Source organism: Miniopterus natalensis, chromosome 19 (assembly GCF_054644295.1).
Source record: "Miniopterus natalensis isolate mMinNat1 chromosome 19, mMinNat1.hap1, whole genome shotgun sequence".
Classification (NCBI taxonomy): Eukaryota; Metazoa; Chordata; class Mammalia; order Chiroptera; family Miniopteridae; genus Miniopterus; species Miniopterus natalensis.
In genome coordinates, this window is record NC_142099.1 from 34,670,470 (window position 1) to 34,694,313 (window position 23,844).

General features: G+C 53.0%; 1 protein-coding gene across 2 annotated transcripts in view; it reads right to left on the reverse strand.

Moving 5' to 3' along the window:
- The window catches only part of KIRREL1 (kirre like nephrin family adhesion molecule 1), a 105,759-nt gene that overhangs the window by 7,345 nt on the left and 74,570 nt on the right, over positions 1-23,844 (reverse strand). Inside the window, exons 2-11 of one of the 2 annotated variants that reach the window (XM_087827946.1) lie at positions 14,873-15,022; positions 12,950-13,099; positions 7,694-7,851; positions 5,546-5,696; positions 4,427-4,532; positions 4,166-4,314; positions 3,817-3,944; positions 3,015-3,189; positions 2,832-2,932; positions 1,035-1,233 (exon numbers count right to left, since the gene is read on the reverse strand). In XM_087827946.1, coding sequence (XP_087684072.1) covers positions 1,035-1,233; positions 2,832-2,932; positions 3,015-3,189; positions 3,817-3,944; positions 4,166-4,314; positions 4,427-4,532; positions 5,546-5,696; positions 7,694-7,851; positions 12,950-13,099; positions 14,873-15,022 — 1,467 coding nt within the window. The remainder of the gene's footprint in view (positions 1-1,034; positions 1,234-2,831; positions 2,933-3,014; positions 3,190-3,816; positions 3,945-4,165; positions 4,315-4,426; positions 4,533-5,545; positions 5,697-7,693; positions 7,852-12,949; positions 13,100-14,872; positions 15,023-23,844) is intronic. The other variant, XM_087827947.1, reaches the window with a different exon arrangement.

The window sequence follows — 23,844 nt, forward strand, 5'->3', positions numbered from 1 at the left end:
CTAACTAAGCTTGATCAGAGTGGAGGGCGTGGTGATGTCTTACCCTAGCTGCTGGGGCACCAGCCTGACCCAGGCCTTGGTGGTTGTCTGTCCCTCCCCTGTAGCCCACGTTCCTATGAGGCTTGGTCTCTCCTTCCTGAGCTGGGCTCTTGTTTGAAGTCAGCTGTCTCCAAACTCTCCAATCTGCCATGTGTCCCAACCTCTTTCACCACCCCCCACAGCATTGGGAAGGCCCCATCTGCACCTACCCACCCAGAACTCCAATAGTTCACCCTGCTCCCCAGAGCTGAGCAGGCCCTGGGACTCCCAACTCCAGCTTTCTCTCCCTTCCTCAAAGTCCTGGATGGATCAGACCTGTATCAAGGCCCTTCCCCTGCAGAAAGCCCTGCTGGCTGAGCTCTGCTTTCTCTATCCCCTCTCTTCTCCCACACCACCACCTTGCTGGCACCCTCAGTTAAGAACAGATGGATCCCCAGTTATTTTCCCCCATCTCCCATGTCAAATAGCTACTTTTAGAAAAAAAGTTCCTGCTTCAGACTTGGAAGCTTCTAAAAAAGTCAAAAGTTATACCTTTTTTTGTTATACTAGAAGTGCCTTAGGGGAGGGAACATGCATCTCCTATCAGACAGGATTCTTGAGGAGGTGGGCAACCAAACGTACTGGGCATCTATTATATGCCAGGTATTTTATAAATATCCTCTCACGTGACCCTCACACCAACCCAGCAAGGTAGGTGGTGCTATTCCCTTTCACAGATTACTAACATTTCTCCAACTGAAGTCATTTGCTGCCAAAGTGTAAGTTCCTCCATTAAACTAAGGTTCCTGAGGGCAGGGGCCATGTTCACATTGGTCCCTGCAGCCCCTGCTGCAGAGCCTGGCATATAACAGATGCACATTAAACGTTTCAAAAAGTAAGCAGATTTCCCCAGCTGAGCAGCAAGGCCAGGTAGGGAGGCCCAGCCCCCGGAGAGAAGAGGGAGCAGAATCCCTAGGCTGTCCTGTGCCCTGGCTACTGGTGAGCACTGCTGTCACCTCGCTCCTCCAGCTGGATGATGGCCGTGCCTGGCCCGAAGCTGTTCCAGGCAGTGCAGTTATAGTGGGTCTGGAAGTCGGCCTCCATGACATTGTTGATGGTGAGTGTAGACAGCACCCCACTGCCTGAGTTGGTCCTCTCCACCGTATAGCGTTCCAGGGTCCCCACCTCCAGGAAGTTCTCCTTCCATGCCCATGCCTGTGGTAGGGAGGGCAAAAGTGGGTAAGAAAGGTGTTCTTACCTCATGTGCCCTGTGTACCACTAAGCCCAGCACAACACACCCTGCAACAAACCTAAGTCACACTTACACCTACTGCCTCAGACCTTGGCACTGAACCTCCAGTCTAGGAGAATCAGTGACTCTCAAACATGATGGAGGCACATGCCAGAAACATTCAGATATATCTAGAGACATTCTTTAAAATGCCAGTTCTTGGGACTTATCTCCTAAATAGGAATCTCTATATATATTTCTTATCCTCACCCAAGGATACGTTTATTGATTTTCAGAGGGGGGGGGACACTGATGCGAGAGTAAACCGACTGGTTGCCTCCCATGTGTGCCCCTACCAGGGACTGAACTCCCAACCTATGTGCCCTGACTGGGAATGGAACCTGCAAACTTTTGGTGTTTGGACCAACACTCCACCTAGCTGAGCCACCCGGCAAGAAAGGAATCTCCATTTTTATAATGATCCCATGTGATGTGAGTGCAACATTTGGGAACCCCAGTTGTTATAGAAAGTCCTGGATGGGGGAGCCAAGAACGCTGGGCCACTTCGACTCCCTGTGTGGCCTCCCTTCCCCTCTCTGGGCCTGTTTCCTCATCTGTAAAGTGAGAGGACCCGACTAGACTATGCTCAGGTTTTCTTCCATATAAGTCAATTTTACCTTTAGCTAACCCAGAGCCAGCCCCACACCAACATGCTTGGCTTGGAGATCCAGCCACAGACTCTCATAATGGTGAGCAGTTATCACCAAAGAGGGGTGTCCCAGGCTCTTTCACCCCTGAGCTCCCAGAAGGCAGTCCCCCTTTGTGTCCCCTCCCTCTTCGTAGAGCTTACGGGGTGGGTAATGGCTGAGAACTGGCCCCTTTCCAGGATTAGCCATCCTCGCTCTCCAAGCAAAGCCCCTGGGAGCTGAGCCACTCCCTGTTCGGGCAGCCGTGGTAATGAAGTGTCCCCGGGCAGCCCTGGAGTCAGCCAAATGGTTATTAAATGTGATGAGGGGTTTGACGGTTAATGGTCAGGGAGGAAATTAATGGCTCGTGGTGTGGTGAAGAGGAGAGAGGAGGGAGGGGAGTCGTGAGGGAGCCGGTGGAGAGGAAGGAGGGCAGAGGGAGGGGAGTGGGATGCGGGACAGGATGGGAAGGAGAGCTGATGGGGCAGGGCTGAGAGAAAGGGAAGGGGGGAGCAAGGGAAAGCTCAGGAAGCAAGGGAAGGGCCTGAGGGAGAGAAGAGAGCAGAGTGGCAGCTGAGGGAACTAACAGTGAATCCAGTGAGGAGCTCCCCTTGGCCTTCCATACCTGCTATTACTGTCCCTTGTCACAGCAGCCCTGTTAGGGCAGGATCACCGGCCCCATTTTACGGATGATACTGAGGTTTAAAACACTAAGTAATTTGCTCAAATAAGAGAGGTGGCCGCATCTAAGCAAGGAAAAGGACAGAGGGGCATAAGGTTGGAGGACTGGAAGTAGAGACGAGCAGGAGCACAGACAGAGACTCAGGAGGAGACCGAGCAGGAGAGAGAGGCAGGCGGCTGACTGTCCCACACCCCACACCAGTCCCAGCACTCACAATGCGGTCCGGGGGTGGCGTGCTCCCGATGAAACACTCCACCTTGCCACCGTCGCCCCTGACAGCATACTGCACTGCCTCGCTGGAGATAATGGGGGGCCCTGCAAGCAGAAGGTGCAGTCAGGGTCCGCTGGAGCCTACAGCGCCTGCCCACCCAGGCCCAGCCCCTCTCAGGCCGCTCACCGTTCACGTAAAGTGGCACCTCCCGCTCTGCCACTCCTATGCGAGGCACGATAGCCCGGCAGGTGTAGGTGCCCGCGTCTGCCTGCGTCACGGACTTCAGCAGCAGCTGGTTGCTGTTACTCAGGACCTGGGCAGAGAGAGCAGCCTCGGGTGGGGAGCCAGGAGGCCTGGGCCCCTAGGTCCGTGTGGGCCCCGCATTGGACGTATTGGAAAGAAAGCAGGAAGGGCCACAAGTGAATTCCCAGAAGGGAACTAGGGTCATGAGTCTGTCTGGTCCCTCCCCTGACTCTAACCAGTTTGGCATTTAAGCACCAACTCCGCACCAGTGGGCAGGGACAGGTGGGCCAGAGGGCAGATGAGGTCACGGAAGATGCAGCCTCTTCGGATGATCTGTTCTAGTAAAAATTTCATCCTGAAATCCCTCCTCCTGCCCGAATTGTTTAAGGCAGGTCTCTGTGGTGCTGCAGAATTCAGCCTTGTCCTCTCTGGTGACCCATCCCAGCTCCCCCACCTTCCTGCGTAGCACCCATTCACCGCATCTCTCGCCACCCCAGCACCTCCACTCAGGCCCTCATCCCTCCACCCACACACAGGTCAGCGTGTCCCTCCCACTCCACTGAATCGGCCAGCTGGTCTTCGAGGAGGGTGAGGGTTGATCGAAAGCACTGTCCTTCTCCTCTAAATCCTAAGACCATAGAAATATCCCAGATTCAACCTGAAAAATAATGCACACCCCCCCACCCCACCCCCCGTGGCCAAGTTCTTTCCTACCAGCATCCAGGAGAGGCAGCAAGCGTCTTACCATGTTTGAGTCCTTTTTGGTCCAGGTGAGAGTGAGGGGGGGATTCCCGACCCAGACACAGGTGAGAGTCACATCAGAGCCAATGTCTGTAGTCGTAGGTTTAGGGTCAACTACAATCCGGGGGGCAACTGAGGGAGAAGGGAGCAGCTCCTTAGGGTCTCAGCATCACCTGCATCAGCTCCAGTCAGCCTTCTCTTCTTTCCCCTGCTCTGCTCCTTCCCCGCGTCTATTCCCCATCTCCTCAGCTTCATGGAGCCTCCCCAGCTCCACCCCAGACCCTTTATAGGCCCCTGTCCTCTGCCCCATGTCCCCACCCCTGTCCTCTGTCCCTGTCCCTCCAGCTACTCACAGTGGACATTTACTAAAGTGCTGACATTGGTGCTGCCCACTTTGTTGTAAACCTCACAGGACACAGGCTCCGTGAAGAAGGAATAGTCAACGTGCGTCTCATAGCGACTCTCATGGGCATCTTCAATCGAGAAGCCTCCCTTGGCCCATCTGGGGGAGGAGGCAACACGGGGATTAGGGCTTGGAGCGCTCTCACCCCCCATCCAGTGGCATCGCCCTCCCCAGTAACCTCCCAAGTGCTCCCAGGCCCTGCTCCTCACACCTGTAGCCCAGGATCTCAGGGTTGGCTGTGGCCTGGCATGTAAAGACAACACGCTCGCCCTCCTGTACCGTCTGTGGCTCAATGGACAGGGTCACCGTAGGAGGGTCTGCAAAGCAGGGGACAGGAAGTCAGGGTCTTTTCTGTACCTTAGGTTTCTTTTTCTCTCCCTGGCGCATACGCTCGGATAGCACCACTGTGCAGGGATCTGGGATTTGTGAGTTTGCAGTGTACCAGCTCCAATAAGGAAACCTGTCTTCCTCATCTTTACCCCATGGCATCTCTAGGGGGCCATCCAGAGTGATGGTCAAGGATGATACCGAAGGGACAAATTAGTCAATGGGTGTAAAGGCCCGTGGTGGCCACTAGATGCCAGTGTGGGCTCCCCTAGCTCATTAAAAGGGTGGGGGTGGGGCATCTCTCCAATTTTTGTCCAAGATCCCACCCTACCCAGGGCAGAGGTAATTTACTGAGCACACACCAGTGAGCGTGCTCCATGCTTGATACTCTTACACTCCATCTCATTTAATGCTCACACCCCTGAGGAACAGGCACAGGTTGACAGTCCCTTATCTGAAACCCTTGAAACTATGTATTTCAGAATTTGGAATTTTTCAAATTTTAGAAAGGTGATAGTGTGCATGGACTGCTTGCTATGCAAGACCTCCAGCAGGGTCTGGGAAACACCCCATGGTACCAAACATTGATACCTCTGCAGTAAAATGTATGACTATTAGGATTAAGTGGGTTAAATAAGACTACAAAGAGCCTCGGTTCAGGTTTTGCACCAAATCACTGTTATTTTGGAATTCTGGATAAGGAATTGTAGGCCTGTATTTTATTTTCTGCAGGTATACAGAATTGGAAACCGAGGCACAGAGAGATGAAATAATTGCCCAAAGCCACACTCTGGTTTAGACCAGGGAACAGCTCGACTTGTAGCTGATGCCTCCTCACCAGCCCTCAGTGCCCATGGGTCAAACCAGGGAATCTTCACAGGATGAAGAGGGTGAGCCTCTGCCCTGGGGCCCCTGGCGGGTTCCCCTGTGCTTCTCCACGGGCGCCCACGTTCCCTTCCCCTCCCCACCCCTCCATCCCGCTCTCCCTCGGGCCCCTGCTCACGGTGAACATCAAGTTCAATCGACGTCTCCTTGCCACTAGGGATGGCTTCATTCATGCTGCGACAGGTGAAGACGCGCCCAATGTCCAGGTCGGTGGGGTTAATGAGCAACTGGCTGGTGGTAGTCTCCCTCTTCCCGTCCTGCAGCAGCTCCTAGGGCGGGACACAGATGGAAGACACGGTCAGTCTAAAGGCCCCTCCTCTGCTCGCAGGATGACCCGACTCAGCGCTGGCTTCCATTGGAGGGGTACTTTAACCTAAAGCTCAGCCCCCGTCCCCAGACCCAACCTCTTTCCAGGTTTGGTTCTGTTTTTAATTAGTAGACTATTTTTTAGAAAAGTTTTAAGTTTACAAAAAAAACTGAAAGAAAATACAGAGAATGCCCATATGCCCTCCTCCCCTACCTCACAGCTTCCATTACTAACGTGATACATTAGTGTGATGCATGTGTTACTACCAATATTGACATATTATTATTAACTAATGTCCGTAGTTTACATTAGAGTTCATTCTGTGTGTACAGAATTTTCCCCATGGTTTTGATTGAGTCCAATTCCTATAACTCTCTGAGTCCAATTTAAGTCCCTCCTCTTCTTCCTTGGCCATCTCAGCCCTCAGGACTCTCTCCCAGCCTGAACCTGTGCCCCTCGCAGGCAGTCTGTCCTGCACAAGGCTCCAGGCACATTCTGCCCGGCCTCTTAGGCACCGTGCCTGAGTTTTTCTGAGTTGGCGCTCCTGCTAGAACAAAAACTCCTTGAAGGCAGGAAATAAACTCACAGGCTCTAAGCCTCATACTACTCTGTGGATCAAAAGAACCTGGGGCTGTTTTCCTTACTGCAAACTGCCCAAGGTGCACCATCCCGTTAGCCAAAGTAAGGCCCACACTGTGATAGCAACACACACCTCTCTCCGGGGCCCAGAGCACCAGCCCAATGAAATCACTAACAGTGGCTCCCTTGTGCCGTCTGGCAGAGCCATCATCTTTCATGAATATAAGGGAGGGGGGTGGACGACAAATGGCCATTAACAAATCAGCTTGTTTGGTTGCCAAGATATTTCAAAACGTAGCCCTGAAGGTGAAAATAACAGAGCTCTTGGTAGTGAAAATGTTAAGCACCACTGAGGCCAAATTCTCGTTTGTCAAATGGTGAAACTAAGGCCAACGAGAAGTGAATTGTCCAAGGTGTCAAGGGCAGAGCTAATCCAGGTTCGCCCTGGGGCCATCCTCATAGGCACGCAGGTGAGCATCTATGGGCATGAGGTCCAAGTGCCCTGGGCCTACTGTTCAGGGCTCCTCAGGCCAAGTCCCGCATGTTCACACTTCCTCAGCTTTGCTGTTGCTCTTCTTTCCTTCCCAGCGTCTGTTGAAGGGCTACCCATCCTATTGGCATCCTAGTTGCTGCACAGGGCCTTCCATGCCATGTTCCCCTTGCTCCCCGACCACCACCTCAGTGGTCCTGGACAGTCACCACAATGGAAGTGTCTCCTGCAGCACCTAACAAAGGGCTGGGTACACGTTTGCCCACGGCTGGCAGAAGGAACTACAAACAGATCACTGTTAGCTTCGCCAGGTGATCCTGGACGGGTCGCATGACGTCTTTCTCTGCTACAGGCTCATCTATGAAATGTACACAGTGACGCCTGCCTCCTCAGCCTCTTAGCCAACTAGAGGATGAGGGAAGCAGGGCGAGGTGCTCAGCAGGCAGAGCACAGACTGACCGAGGTACAAAACCCAGCTCTGCTGCACGCCAGCTGTGTGACCTGGGGCAAGTCACTCAACCTCTCTGACCATCAGTTTCCTTGTTGTGAGTTGGAACTAATGCCTAACTCATGAAACTCCTGTGAGGATCGAGACACTGTCCACAAAGAGCTTAGCATGCACAGTGCCTGACACAGAGCAGGTGTTTCATCAACACAGCCATTATTACTGTTGCTCCTGGTCTCTGCTCAGCTACTGAATGGCATCAGGAGCCTGGAAATTCGTTTCTCTTCTCCGGGCCTCTGTTTTCCCAACTGTGTAACAAGAGGGTTGGTCCAGATTACCTGCAAGGCCCCTTCTCAACCTACACCGTCGAGTCAGACTCATGAGGTAAAGGAAAGATGACCTGGGATGAGGCCCTAGAGGAGGTGGGGGCGCATGCAGGTCTCACCGTGCTGGCCACAGCACCCTCCTGCTGAGTCCCATCCCGGAACCAGATGATGGTAGCAGCAGGCTTGGCATTAAAGGCTCGGCATGTGAGGTTGTGGGGGGTGCCTGCTTGCAGCAGAAGTACCGGACCTCCGTCAATCCTGATGTCCTCTGGGGGGACTGTGGGAGAGAGCACAGCAATGTCAGTCCAGGGTGCTGTGTGGCCAGCACCGCTCCGATGGCCAAAACCCTGTCCCTGGAAGCATCCCTCTCTTGGCACGTCCACCTCTGGGCAAGGCAGTGGCACTCTTACCCTCTAAATTGAACTCATGGCCTCTGTGCTTTCGTGGCGGCCTCACTCAAGGCCCTCGGCTCACACAGCTCCCTTGCCCTCCTGCAGTTATTCTTTTACAGCTTGTAGTGTGTTCTGATACTACATCCCCTGCCCTTGCTCAAGGCTGCATGCAGATGAGGAGAGTGGCCTCAAACCAGGAAAGTGCTGGGCTAGCTCAGGTGTGAGAACAGCTCATACCTGGGGGGCTGGCAGAGAGGCAGCGACTCCGCAGAGCTCCTTCCATCCGCTCCCTCCTACATGCTCCTCCGCCTGGAGTAGCCAGATGAGCGAGCCTGATACAGCATTCCCCACGTGGACTGACTCATCCCTGCTGGCCCAGCCCATCCATCACTGCCAGCAGGTTATTTTCTCCACAGCGCAGCTAGGACTGTGCCACTTCCTTGCTCAAACACCTTCAATGGCTACCAACTACTATGAGCACGAGGTCCAAGCGCCTTGGCCTACTCTTCAGGGCTCCTCATGCCAAGTCCCGCATGTTCACACTTCCTCATCTTTGTTGTTGCTCTTCTTTCCTTCACAGTGTCTGCTGAAGGGCTACCCATCCTATTGGCATCCCAGTTGCTGCACAGGGCCTTCTGTGCCATGATCCCCTTGACCCCTCCCCCCCCCCGACCACCACCTCGGTGGTCCTGGCCAGTCACTCCGAGTTCCTCGTACCATGTACCTTGTGTTTGGGTTACTTATGATGATTATCTACCCCCTTCCCCAACCAAAACCATTCCAGGAGAAACAGAGACCCTGCCTCACTAACATTTACAAGTCTCTAATGCCCAGATGGTGGCTGAAGGGGGCTCTTGCTAAATGCTTAAGGAATTGAAATGCAGATGTCTGATACTAGGAAACCAGGGACCCTCCCACAGCCCTATCCCCAGAGTCCTCTCGGTGCTCAGGTGAACCAGACTAGTTCCCTGAAGGCAGGGACTGCTTCCGCCTTACGCTCCAATGTCTAGCCCAGGGCTTGATGGTCAGCAGATCCCCGGGGATGTTAGCTGAATCATTGAATAGGTGATTGATGAGACACAGGCAGGCAAATTTTGATTATAATCTTTCTGGTCCGCCTAGTGTTCACTGGACCAGAAACAAAAAGGGTTTTGCTTGTTGTTTGCTGGGAAAGACTCAAGGGGTGCTCTCCAGGGGAACCCTTCAGAATAAACCGGGGAGGCCCATGGAGTCCAGTGGTGGGCAGGGCTGTCCTGATGTTTATGAAACAATGGTCTCCATGCTGGAACTCTTTGTGGCCTGTCCCAGTGTTCTGCCCAACTCGTGCATGCTGGGCGGTGGAGAGGGGAAAGCCTAACATTTAGGATCAGGCTGCCCTAGTTTTAAATCCTGGCACCTAAATTAACCTGCCTTATGATCTTGGGTGAGTCCCTCAAGTCCCTGAGTCTTAGTCTCTTCAACAGACACATGCCAGTGCCTGCCTTTGGGACCCCCATGAAGGCCTATGGGACCCATGTGAGGTCAGGTGAGGCATGTATATGGACCATAGTGTGCAGGGCCCAGGTGATGTGTCGAATGCACTCATTTTCCTGCCAGTGTTGCTTCCAACTCCTGGCTAGTGAGTCATCCATTGACCACCTGGCTTCTCCTCTTTGCTCTCTGGTGTACCTGGTTCTAGTGTCAGATGGGTATAGATTTGGAAATGGGGTTGGAAGAAGAGAAAAATGGAAAGTCATCGATAAAGAGCTGCCACTCAGGGTTTCCTGACCCGCTTGGGACCCTCCAAGGTCATGCCTTGCTGTCAGGTCCAGGAGGACAGTCCTGGAAGAGCACAAGCCTTGCGCTCCTATGGGTGTGGGGTGGGAGCTGAGGGATACCCTGCCCAGACACAAGGAATCCCTCCTGTAGGAGGCTTCTCTTCGCATCAGCTCTCCCTTCCCAGGTAACCTTGGCCCTTTCAGAAACACTGTCTATTTGTCACCTCTGTCACTAGCCCACCTTTCTCTTCGAATTTGGGGCAAAGAAAAACAGGTTGTTGAAGTAGCTGCTCTGCCATAGGTTCGACAGCTTGTGTTTGCGCGTATGTTTGTTTATGAACAAATTTTTATGATTTGTGACAAATTTGCATATCAATATGTAGGTGTTGGTGGCCTCAGTTTCTTTGTAAAATTTCAAAAAGAACACTGACACCTCTTCCCGAGGGCTGTTATTGTGAAGGGGAAATGAGATCGAGAATGTGAAGGCACCTGTAAGCTCTAAGGTCCTCGACAGTTTTCTGCCACCTACTGAATGTTCACAGGTGTCAGTCAAGTGCCTTGTGAATATGATGTCAACCCACCAAATACATTTCATTAATTCTCACATGGTAAATACATGAATCCCAATTTACGGATAAGGTACTGAGGCTCGGGGAGGTTAAGCAAATGTTTTCAGAGACAGGAGAGTGAGTTCAATGGCAGGGCTGGAGGTGGGCCAGGCCCGCTGGCCCCGGAGCCAGGCTCGTCACTGCTACACTCGGGTGGTTATCACTGAAAAACGAAGGGGCTGTAGGTCTGCAGATTTATATCATGCCTGCGTCTGTGTCTGAGGGGGTGGAAGGCAGCTTCTCAAAGTCTTGCTGCAGGAGGAATAAAGGGCCACTCTGTGAAGAAGCTAACCTGCGATGGGGTTTGGAGGAGAGAACACTGAGGGGTATGGCTGCTGATGGGGGGGATGGTGGGGCTAGCTATGTGCAGGGAGGCTGTTACAGTCCCCTCTTGACTCTGCCCTGCCCGGTGTCTGGGCCCCCAGGCTGCCATGAGCAAAAGCTGTGTGTACGCAGGTAAGAGGGGAAGGATGGGAGAAATGTTCTGCCTTCTTATTGCCTCCTTGAGACCACAGGTGGCAGGGAGTTTGAGAATTCAAGGAGACAAAGAGGGAAAAGAAGCAGTCAGACTAACCTTTCATCTCTTTTATTCCTGCGGCCTTTTCTTGCTCCCCTTATCTGCCCCAATCGCCCAGATAGGCTACAAAGGTCCACACCCTCAGCACCAATCGTGCCCTCCAAACAAGCCAGTGAGCAAACAAGCCAGTGAGCTCTCCCACTCATGAGGCTCTCCCTCGTTGGCTTGCAAGCTTTTTAACAAGTTACTCCTCCACGCAGGGTTCCCATTTATAGTCTCCTCTTCCAGTAAGCCTTCCTTGACTGAATGAAGCCACTGGATACCATTATAAGCCCTGTTCCTGCAACATCTAGGGTCTTGGTTGGCCTTTCTTCATTTCTCTTTATTTCAGTCTATGCTTGGGTAGGAAAGGAAAGGGAAAGGAAGATTATCAGGGCCTTCTCAAGATGGGAGTTCTCCAGGGCACCTATTCTAGAACCCAAAACAGAAGAGTTATAAAGGGAAATAGAGGGGAGGTTTCTAAGAACCCCATGGTTCCCTTGGAATGCCTGGTCCAGCTTGGGGCTCACACACACTCTAACAAGGGATGGAAGATGGTGTCCTATCTTCCATGCCCACCCCTGGCGGTCAACTAGCTCTTGCTCCCTAACCTCAGTCCTACTCCTTGCGAATTCTTCCCATTCTGTCCTCATGAGAGAGGAAAAGCAAGTCATCCACCAGCCTTAAGTCCTAGTCCTTCAGGGCCTTTACACCCAACAATATTGGCTGTGGGGCTCCTCCAGTCTCATTTATTCTGACACCTCACATTTGCCCAGACCTCCACAATTTACAACTCCTCGCACAGGATATAGCGAAGTGGCAGTTGCTACGAAAAGGCTGGCATCACTATGCCATGTTACCGATAAGAAAACTAATGTCCAGAGGTCATGACCTCTCCAGACTCTGGTGCAAAAATGGCCCAGGTCTCCCGATACCAGTCTAGGACTCTTCCCACCACACTCAAAGTATTCGTCACAGCCTCCCCCAACCCCAGTAAAAATCTTCCTTGTGCTCAAGCTCACTCATCTCATTACCTGGCTCCTTCCTCCCATCCCTCCTGGGGGCTTCCCCGACTTCAACAAACTCTGGTTAGAGGAGGAAAAAGAGGGGGAGCAGGGCAGATCAAACAGAGGCAGGAAAAAAGGGACAGAGCTGATAACAAAAAGGAAGACAGAGGGTCACAGGCAAATAGAGTCGAGCAGAGAAACACAGGATAGGCAGAGGCCCAGTGAGAGCCACTGAGCTCGAGAGAAACAGAAAGACCGATGGAGCCAGAGGTCCTGCAAGAGGCATGGCAGAGGGAGGAGGCCCTGAGAGCTAGACACTCTTCTACTGTGTGTGGGAGAGGGTCCCATCACTATGAAGATGGCCCTGGTGTTACCACAGAAACATGGCTCTGAGCCTCTTGGGTGGCAGCTGAGAGACACGACCTCCTCCAGGGCCCATCCAGATGCACACAGGACCCTTTCCCAGCCCTCAGCCCTCAGCCCTCAGCCCACTCCTTCCAGTCCTGCTCCCTGGTTCCCTGAGGAGGCTTCCAGGTGAATCTGGGGAGGAGGGGTGAGTGCCGAGGGAAGAAAGGAGGCAGAGAAGGGGAGGAAGGGCTGAGTGAGGTCGAAAAGGAGCGAAGAGGGCAGCTTCTGGAGCTCAGAGGCAGCAGATGGGAGAAAATGGGAGAAGCTCCCTCACCAACAGGCCTGTCTACCAGGAGAGGCTGGGAAACGAGGGCCGGTCTCCATCACCCCAACACTCCTCTGCTGGGGCAGAGAGAGTCTTATATCCAAAAGGCAGAGCCCGGCCCCTGAACAGGTCTTGGGCATAGGACACCAGACCACACACCCCACATGTCCCTCAAGTGCTGTCCACATCCTCACTGGTTTCAAAAGAAGTTAAAAAAAGGAGTTGGGGAGGGAAAGCTAGGGAGATAGAGGGACAGCGGGGGCAAGCATGAGGCCAGGAACAGAGGAGAGTGAAAAATAAAGAGAAGGGAAGGGGCTGCCAGGATTCCAAGAGAAAGAGACAGGAGGAGGGGGCGGGGGCTGAGGGACACTGGGGCTATTACTGAGCACGGTGAGTTTCGCCCGCCGGGAGCGCAGGGCGGCCTCGGTGGCCTGACATTCGTAAGAGGCATCGTCAGAGAGCTCGGCGTCTGTGATCTCCAGGTTGTACTGCCCGGCGTCTGCAGAGCCCACGACCCGGTACCGCGGCCAGGCTGCAGGAACAGAAAGGGGGAGCCCGGTGTGAGCCCCATCCCAACACGGGAGCCAGCCTGAACGCCCAGGCACATCCTCTGCCCACCTCTCATCCCCACATCAGGGTCCGCATCCCACTCCAAGCCGACACTCCACCCTCTGCCCTCTCCTGGGAACCCATCTCAGTTGATAAGGTTGAGGTCCCAGATGAGGACACTGATGTCAACCTCCCACAGCGGGGGGGGGGGGGGGGGCTGGGAGCCACAGGGCAGGAGGAGGAGGGGATGGGGAGGGGAGCGGGGGCGGGGGGGGAGCAGAAGCAGAGGATAAGCAGAAGCAGATGAAATCTCTAAAGCGGCTCGCAGAAAACTGGCTCTCATAATAATAGGAAAGAGGGAAAAAACAATGAAGGTGACAACACAGAGAAAAAGAGGAAGAGAGGGGGCGACGCGTGGGTGCTGGGAAATATAGGACATTGCAGCACAGACATGAGCTCCCTGAGCCAGAGGAAAGTCTGAGGAAGGCCAAGGTCTTGCCCTGCCTTACCAAGGGAGGAATGGATGAGGCAGGGCCTACCAGCTCCCTGAAGGAGCCCCTAAACCAGAGATGCCTGTCCCCTGAAGCGGCCGTGGCTGTGGCAGGTGGGCCTCATCGAACCTGGCCCCCTGCAGCTCAGTCTCCCTGGCTACTGCCCAACCCCTCACTCTCTCCTGCCCTCCCCTCCCATTATCTCCCTCTGTCCAGAAGCTATTGATTCTCCTCGCTCCATATCTATTGATCTCTCTCTCCCAGTTTCTTTCCCTTTCTACCATCAATAGATCCACCAGATCTATCTCTTTCCTTTATACAGATCGCTTTTACAGACAGATTTCCCCACCTGTATTAATACATGACACCCACAGCAAATAATCTCAGCTCCCCGGACAAGAATAAAAATAAAAACATGCAGCCCCTCCCACATGTTTATCATCACACTGCCTCACAGGGAACAATGTTTTCACAAAGTATATACTCTCATTTGGTTCAAGACTCACAAGTGCACTTAGGGGGGCAGGCCGGCCTGTGACCAGTACACTATTTTATACAGTGGTGAACTCAGGCCCAGAGAGGTGAAGTGACTTTTCTAAGGTGACCCAGCAGGTAGGACTCACCTACTCTGCCAGGCAGCCTTCCCAAAAGGATCTTTACCTGCTTTGGGATTCAAGAGGTTGGTTTTTGGTTTGTTCATCTCTTTATTAATTAATTACTAACTCATTATATTTGCTCCAGCCCTGGCTCCAGGGTGCTTAATAAAAGCTTGTTGAGTAAATAAATAAATAAATAAGTGCTCAAGCTGACATTAAAATGAGTGTTTGGCCTCGGAGCAGACATTGCTTGGGCAGGGGCAGGAGAGAGGCTGGAGCAAGGCCAGGCTGGCATGGAAGTTGCTCTGCAGGCAACTCGCTCCCAGCACCTCCTGTGTGATTCCCAGCTTTCTGCCTGAAGCAGCTCTCCTGGTTTCCATCTGTCTGTCTGAAACTCTTTTACATAGAGATCTCTTGGTTTCCTCTGATCTCTCAGGCTTCTTATTGAGTTTCTTGAGCCACTCCTTAGGAAGAAACAAAGAATTGCAGGGTTTGGAAGGCAATGGAGACAGCTCAGGAGAGGAAGAGAGCCTGACCCACACACTCAGGAGAAGAGCCTGGAGCAGAGAAGGGATGCTGAGTCCAGGAGTCTATTTTGGGGGACAGAGGGGTGGTGGGTCCAAAGATGGGACAGTCATGATGCTGGACAAGCTGGGCGGCCCCACTCACCTTTGAGTCCCTGGCCCATGCCAAGCGCTAACCCGTCCTTGGTCCATTGCACGATCCCCGAGTAGTTGAGCAGCACACAGGGGAGCACGGCCCGCTGTCCGGCCACCACAGTCTGGTCAGCTGGCTCCTGGCTGAAGCGAGTCTGGGTCCCTGGCAAAGCCAAAGCAGGCACTGGGTAAGGAGATGCATAAGGAGAGGGGCTCTACCAAGAGGCAACCATTCCCAGGCTCCTGCTACCACCCTGCATCAGGCTGGAGAGAGATGAAGCCTGGGCAGGTGGACTCTCCAGTCTCTGCCTCTCTTCAGACCCAACACCTTCCTTGCAAGATGCTCACCCTTGATTCCTTCCTCCTTCCATGACCCACGGGAATGGTTTCAGGAGCCAAGTGCTCAGCAATCATAGAAAGTAGTACAATATTATGTAAAGGCCTTAGAGACTGGGCTAGTCAAACCTTCTCCCTTTACAGTTGAGGACACCGAGGTCCAGGGAGATGAGTAACGTACGAAAGGCCAACAGTGAAGCAAAGGCAGAGCTGGAGATTTGCACCTGAGCCTCAGTTCCAGGTCCTGGGCTCTCCCTCTACTTCTGCCCCTCACCTTAGCACCCATGTCAGTTTGCTTCAGCATTGGCTCCAGGGTGCTTAATAAAGGCTTGTTGAATTCATAAGTAAGTACTTAGACTGATATTAAAATGTTTTTGGCCTCTGAGCAGACATTGCCTGGGCAGAGGGCAGGAGAGAGGCTGGAGCAAAGTAGGTGTAAAGCACATTCCTCTCTTCCAGGAAGCCCATACAAATGCTGCTGGTGACTAAGTCCCCCTTCCTCCCTGAGACATGAGTATGCCCTTGGACCCCTACTTGGACATGCTCTGTATGAGGCAATGTGAGGTAACACACAGGCAACCATGCCAGGTACAGTTCCTATGAATGCATCCAGCGAGCGCACAAGGACAACTTCCATGGGGCGGATGTGTCCACGTGTGTAAATAAGCTGCCGGAGTGGCTTCGTATCCAAAACAAATGACTGTGACCCTGTTTCGTGGCACACTTGCCCTGCTCTGTGTACTTAGCCCTGGCTCCCACACAATGGGGGCATGAGTGCCCAGGAAAGGACGCCCTGCACACGCCTGGCCTCCTGCACTGTGCGAGCTGCACCCGGCTGCCCGGCTGAGAGCATCTGATTAGGAACTGCCGAGTAACTGCCTTTAACTCTGGAGCCTGAATGGAGCAGGGAATCGGATGGCGGCGTATTCCCCCCCACTCCCTTCCACCCACTCGGCCAGCCTGCTCAGCCCAGCGGCGGGCAGCCCCAGGCAAGCGGGACAGCTTCAGGAGCAGTGCCTCAGCTTCCTGGGGGAAGAGGGCGGGAGGTGGAGGGGCTGCGGGACAGCAAAGGGAGAGGTCTGGGGCATCTACCCATGCCCCCAATTTGTCACAGCCCTGTCACCCAAATCACTGTTCCCCAGAACTCAGGGGACTCCTTCCTCTCCTTTTCCTCTCTAGCTCCCAAGTCTTTGAAGAGACCACCATCCCAAATCCAACTGTTTCCAATCTAAGCTTTCCGAAACTTCTCTGATTCTCCACTACTTTGTGTATAAGCAAGTAAATGAAACCTGCCCTCCCCATTTCAAGACCTCCCTCTTAAGTTATCAGACAGAGCCCTAGTCTCATCCCCCTCATCTTTTTTTCCCTCCTCCAGCCTCATTTCTCCCTTTCTTTCCAAACCTGCTCCACATTACTCTATCCCAGGAAGTACTCCTAGATTGGTCCCTTAGCCTCTTGGACAAACACAGCTTGTCCCATCCTTCAGCCCTGCTGTCACAGTCCTATCCATAGGATTTCCCACGCCAAGCTATCAGGGTCCGCGCCCATGGGGTAGAGGGCAGCTAGGGGTGGGGTGTTTGCCCTAACTCTTCCACCAGAACGAGAACCTCTGCTGAAGGCCAAGGGCCAAATCTCTTTCCTCTGAATTTCCCTGTACATTTGACATCTGCATTGGTTGCTGCACAAAAGGGACCAAGAGGAGGGGGCCGGGCCAGGAGTGGACTGGTGGCCAGCATATGATTTAACGCACAGAGGGAGCCTCTTTGGGTTAAGTGTGCAAATCTAGCTCTTTGGGTCTGCAGGGGATCGGGAATTTAGAAACAGGGCTCCTCCCCCACACTCTGTGAGCAGCTCCCCAACTCTGCTGACCTGACAGTCCATCCATGTCTCCTAAAGAAGCAAAGGATAGGCTCACCCAGATTTCCAGGGGAGGGGGCGGGTCAGGTGAGCAGCCAGCATTATTAATTCAGGCATTGTCCTCATTATTATTCAAATTTATTCATATCATTGCGCATTTCTCCTGCGTAGCTTCATGCTGCAAACTCTCCACACTCATGTTTCTCCTTCCCACAGCCCCCAGGGTCCAAGTCGAGGGCTTGGGAGTGGGGTGGCTTGTGAGCCCTGCCCCAGAGATGGAATTTCTATTCACAGCTTTCCTGCATGGGGCCCGGACACCCTGGTTTCCTAGTAAAGTCTCCAGAGGACAGTGAGAAGCCGGCTCCTTGTCCACTGAAGCAAGGAGGCAGCTGGCCCTGCAGCCGGACAGTCAGTGGGAACCCTTGGGGTCAGGGTCAGAGATGGAGATCTTGCCAGAGGGCAGAGTGGTGTGACCTCGGCCTGTCACTCCTGTCTGGCCTGCCTTTGCTCACCTATACAATGACAAGTCGGGACTAAGAACCGCAAAGGTCCCTTTAAGAGCACAAGTTGAGGAGACAGACAGGTTTGTACAGTGCCTCTGCCATTTCCTAACCGTGTGACCTTGGCCAAGTCACTTACTCTCTAAGCCTCATTTCCCTTATTGGTAAACAGGGATGCAAACGCTTACCTCCCAGAGTGCTGTGGAAAGTGAATGGTATGAGGCTTATAACATGCCAGGTATGTTCCCTTGCATGTGCCCTCTAAATGGTAGTGGTGACCCTTATTTTTCCTGGGCAGTTTGGTAAGTAGAAGAACTGCCAAAATCTTGAATAGTGACATGACAAAGAAGGTATCTGTCCCCCTGGGGATTTTGAAGTAAAATACCCTTTTTGTTTGGGCCTGATTGAAGCAATTTAGTCTAGAGACAGGAGATACAGAAGCAATGATCCTGAAGAGAGAGTCTAGGAAGGAAGAAAAATGAAGGATCTAAGGAATTTAATTCAATGGAAAGGCAGCCTAGATCCTGGGCCTGCAAATGTCATAGGCAATTTTTCCTGGCCCCTAAACAGCGCTTGCAGCAAAGACGTATCTGAGACAGAGTCCAGATGCCATAGGTAGTCCCGACTTGGTTCATGATTAGGAGAAAGCCCCAAGCCTGCCATTACCAAGGCCCACTCTCTCTACTCTGCACACTCCATGTTTTCATCACCCTTCATGCTCTTGGTCAGGCCTTTCCCCAGGTGGCACACTGCTCTCTCCCCCTCCTTTGGGATTCAAATAGTTACCTCCTTTGTGAAGTCTTCCATGACTGGCCTGCATGTCTCAGAGCCCTTTGCACTCACCTCTCACCTCAGCTATAGAAGGTCCACACTGCACTGCTCACCCCATCCCTGCTGGAGGAACCTGGACTATGTCCCTCAGAGCCCCAGCCTTATCCCCTAGCACAGGGCCTGGCCACCAGTCACACAGCAGGTGCTGTGAGTGAGTCCATTGAGTGACAGAATGAGAGTGAGCCGATGCCTGAGGAAACAGCCCTACCTTATGAAACAAGGGGAGAAGCCTGCCCCAGGTCAGGCTGACACTCCAGGAGAGACAGAGACAGGGCAGGAGAGTGGAGGGACAGGACAGGGTTCTCCCTGCAGTGAGAGGAGAAACTGCTGGGGCAGGCTTCAAGTCCTGGGAGGCTCCCTGAAAGAGGGAGTAGAGTTGGGCCAGGTGGAAGAAACAGAATTCTGGAAGCTCCTGATGCAATGACGGAGGTGGTCGTGAAAAAATAGTGAGGAAAAAGCCTAGAAAGTGAGCCATGAGGTGCAGGCATCGGAAAAGACACAAAAAGAAGAGCAGAGATGTCCGGGTGGCATTCCAACAAAAAAGGAGGTACTGGGTGTGTCTTTGAGTGTCAAGAAGGAACCAAGAACCCGTAACAGTGTGGTCTACCAAGGATACACACACATCCAACATCACACACCTGACCCTCCACCATCCTTGACACAGAGCAGGGCCTGCGTGGGAACTATGGGGCAAAGTTTCAGCTCCATCCCTCTGCCCTTACCCCACTTCCAGAAAATAAAACCAGGGCAAACAGAGACGCAGAGAAATACCTGGCTGTGGCATGGGGATACGGGGCCTGGGAGCCAGCTGGGAGGGGAACCAGGAAGGGCTGACCACAGACAGAACAGGAAAGCACGTCAAATAAATGGCCTTGCCTGCCGGGCAGCTCCAGTGTAGGCCAGGGTGAATCTGCGTGTGTTTTTAAAATAATTCCCACCTGCTTTGGTACCACTCCCTCCTTGTCTTTAGACACCATCCCAGGTGTGGTGAGCTCCTAGGCAGCCCCTGTGAGGAGGCAGAGCAAACCTGCTGCACAGGTGCAGGGGCACCCACACCCACACAGCCAGTGGGGGCCAAAGAAGTCCCGACAAAGGCAGGCGGAGGGAGAGCGGGAGAGCGAAGGAGAGCGACGAAACTAAAGAAAAGGCAAGAAAGGAAGAGGAAAGGAAAAGAAGATCCAGTGAGAAAAGCACCAGGAAAGGCCCCATCGTGGAGTCTCTAAGAGCCAGGAAAGAGCCACATGTGGGGCGAGCACAGACACACACACACACACACACACACACCTCTTCTGCACCTTTGCATTCAAGTACATGTTTCTGTACCCCACAGGCATCTGTCTGCACCCACGTCTTGGTACATATGCCCTGGCAGTCATGCTCCCAGAGCCCTGCTTGGCAGGTTTGCCAGGAACCCGAGAGGGAGTGGGGCCAAGCACACGAGAAGCCAAGGAAGCCAGACTGCAGGAGAGGGGGGAGGTGGAAGCCAGGCCCTGTCTCCCTGGATTTATCATGAGTAGTAATGAACCCCCTGGGCTGAAGCAGTCCTCACTCTCTCCACTCTAGATAGCTGCTGGTTCAAAGACAAGCCTGTGATTCACACTGACAGCTTTCAGATGGAACTAAATCTCTCCACACTCCACTCTTCCTCCCTTTCTTTGCTCTCCCCACTCCCCCCAACCCCGATCCCCCCCCCCCCCCCCCCCCCCCCCCCCCGCCACTCCTGTCCTGTTCTATGAAAACTCCAACAGCCAGAGAGAGCCAGTCCCATTGGATCCTTTCACCAAGAAAAGAGGATTGCAATTCTCTGGGCAGGGCCAGCCAAGAGAAAAGGAGACAAGAAAGGAAGGTTTGCACCTTTGGGAGAAGGGAGGAAGTGGGAGGGGGGTGAAGAGGGATGCTGGCTAGGGCAGGGCACAGTGAGGACAGATGGGAGAGGACAGAAACTCGGGCCCTAGAGGCAGAGAGAGAAGCAGGTTTGCAGGTTCACTACGGCCTGTAGACCGGAAGCTCCCAGGAGGAAGTACCAGGCCCACCCAGTGGACTGGGCATTGTCTCTGTTGATTTTGCCGTATACAGAGCCCAGCCCAGAATCTGAAAATGTCAAAATGTGAAGGGACTTCATCTCCCAAAGACAAGTTTCCAAACATTCACAGGTTGTCATCACCCCCACCCTTCTGCCCACCAGCATTGAGGTTATAAAGCACTTTGCCTTCACATCACAATTAGAAGTGGAAACAACTCAGTGAGGAGTGGGGGTTTCAAATGCCTTGATTCAAGGGACCCATCAACCCTCATGCTTTCCCATTTTGGGTCCTTTCTCATCCCAAGAAGCTGAACTCATAGGCAGAAGAACCTGTTTCTTTTCTCTCCCCACAGCCTGCTGGCCAAGCCTCCCTGATGTCTACCCCCAAGGCTGGGGCAAGGTAGGGACAGCGGAAGGGGAATTGTCCCAGGGACCAGATGGGGTTTTACAAGTGGCCACAATCTGGCCTGGTTTTCTTGTGGTTGAGCAGACCACATAGGCCAGCTGGAGAAGCTGGCCACAGGGCTCGGCTAGTGTTCATAGTGACAGGGGATATGAGTTTATTGGTTTCAGCCAGTGGATTAGTCACTGAAAGAGGCAGAAACAGAATCCCTAAAGAGACAAGGGGAACTGGCCCAATACCGCTGCCAGGGACAGGGCACTCTGGGCCAAGGTCAGGAGGTGTGGGTTTATTGGTCCTGGCTCTGCCACCATTCAGCTGAGTGACTTTGGGGAGGTCACTTCACTTCTCTGGGTCTCAGTTTCCTTAAACTTTAAAGAGAGGAGCTGAATTACTTGGCGCCCAAGGGCCTTCCCAGCTCTAATGTTCTATGATTCTGCGCATCTCCTGCTCTCCTGGGACCTCGGCCAAACCTTGCTCCCATGCCTAAGGACTCAGCCCCATGCCCCATCCCTCTCAGACTGTGAGGAAGGGCTGGTATATCTGGGGCCATCCTGGCATTTCCTCCCTGAAGGGTGTAAAGGGAGGTCTGTGGGTTTGTGACACTGAGACAGTGGCCGAGGGGACCCAGATGATGTATCCAGCATAGGAAAAGAAAGGTGATTCTTTGTTTGCCCTGTAAGGAACTCCACATCAGAGTCCCTCACATCCCCTTCCTCTAGGTTTGTGGTGGGAAAGGTGGATAGAGAGCAAGCAACCCTGGGTCTCTGAAGTGACCTGCCAGCCCAGGCCCAGTCACAAGGACTTTGAGTTCCCAAATTGAAAAAGATTGGCAGGTGCAGGACCTCTAGGCCCCTCTACCCTGCACTTGGGCTAGACCTAATCTGGCAACGCTATGTAAAGGGGTTGTGGCAGGGGACCCTGAGATGTTTTATGGAAAGGACAATGGCACCGTGAGCTCAAGGGATGTTGGTATATAGCAGGTAGGACAGGAGGGAGCAGAAAGGGAGGTGGCAGGGATGGTGGATGGTTCTGCTGAAAAACTGAATTTCATTCTGGCTTCAGTGGGCAAGAGAAGGGTGCAGGAGAAAGGAGGCAGGTGGCTGGCTAGAACTGCAGCTCAGCTAGGAAACAGGATAAAAGGAAAGAGAGCAAAAGACAGAAAGAGAGAAGATGAGAGAACATAAGCTAGGACAGTCATGAGGCCAGAGAAGGTTAGAAGAGATGGAGGAAGGCACCAGTTGCTAGGGTGGGAAGGCAGGCGCGGAAGGTGATCTGCCTGCCCTCCTTCCCCCAACCCACAGAAGCAGCAAACGGAGGGGGGGCCCAAATGCTAGCAGTCCCCAAGTCCACAGAGTGGAAGGGAAAGAAACTGAGACACAGGGCACTGAAAGAGACGGCCCAATGTGCAAAGACGAAATGAGAATACCACAGAGAAAAACACGAGAAGAGAGCCACAGACAGAAAATAGAGAGCAAAGTAGCCGAAGGGTAAGCTGGGGACAGGACGCGTGAGAGAGGCAGTAAGAGACTGTTTAAGGGCAGGTAGGAAGGAGGAAGGAGCGAAGGTGACACGAATAAAAGAGACAGAGAATAACATAAAGAGACAGGACAGGGAAAGAGAAGCATATTAAATTAGAAAGAGAATCTGAAGGTTAGAGCCGGAAAGGGCCTTGATCACCAACCCAACACATTTATACGAAGAAATTGAGGGTCAGCAAAGGACAGAGATATTTCAGGTAGGCATGTCTCCAAATTTCCGGTGGCATGTGAGCCAGCCTCCCAGTTACAGAGGGCCCCTTCTCCAGGGGCAGGGCACACCCCAAAACCTGCTCATCCAGTGCTGATGGTGGGGGTAAGGTGAGAGATAAGGAAAGTACCTGGAAACCCTCCTTCACTAAAAGGAGGGAGGTAAAAGGGGCACTTAACACACACACACACACACACACACACGTAAGACCATCTGGGAGAGAAATGAGGAGGACGGGGGGAGGAAAGAAACTGGAGAAGGCTGGGGGCGGAGAGGTGCAGCAGAGGCCTGGGGGCTGTGCAGACAGATGGGAGGGGAGTTCAGGAGCATTTAGGTCAAAGAAACGGAGTGAAATTCTTGAGAAATGGAAGGGATTTTTGAAAAGATTAGCCAAGGGGAGGGAAATGGAGAGAAGAGGTGGGTTGTACCTGAGGTAATTCCAAAGGCAACTAAGGGCAAGGCCCTTGACTCTCCTCCAAGAAGACTGTCCCAAGTAACTGTTACCACTTGCCTCCCTCCTGCAGGCGTCCTCAAGGGGCTAGCTAATCTTTGCTCCAGGCAGCAGGGTGCCCCCCTGGTGGGAGGTCAATGAGTCACCCCTCTTCTCCCGCTTGCCACCCTGCCTTTTTAAGGGAAAACAAAAAGGTTGTCCTGGGGCCTGACTCCTTTCCCTCCTCCTACATTAACCCCGCCCTCAGCCACACGGGCACGAGGCCTCTGCAGAGAAGTTAAAGTTCTCCTCTGAAAGCCACCCTCTGGTTGCTTTAACACTCTTAGTTACCACTGTTAGGAATTCAGCTTCAGAGTACAATCTGAAAGTAGCCAGAATGGCACTCTCGAGTGCCCTCAATAGGCTCAATGCCCAGGAAGAAATGTAAGTAGGTCCCCAGACCCTCTCCTAAGAGGTCTCCTGGCACTTTCAGAAACAGCTCCAGAATAACACAGCCTCAACTCTGAGAAATCCAGAAAAGTGAGGGCTGGGGCGGCAGTAAGGAAGGCATTTTCTCCGTACTTTGACACCAAAGGTGCCAGAGGACACCCAGGTCTTCTGATACCAGATGGGAGCTCTTAAGGACACTTCTCTATCCGTTTTATTATATTTCTCCACCCCCTCACAACCCTTCTGAGGGGGGAAGGGCACTGGATAAGAACAGGACCACAAACTACAGATAAGAGGTTTTCTTACAGACCCTGGGAAAGTAGAGGATGTGTTGCAAGGAGAAAAACAAAGCTGTAAAAAGATAAGAGAAGCCTCTAAGCTTGGATGGGTCCATTACTCAGAAAAGAAA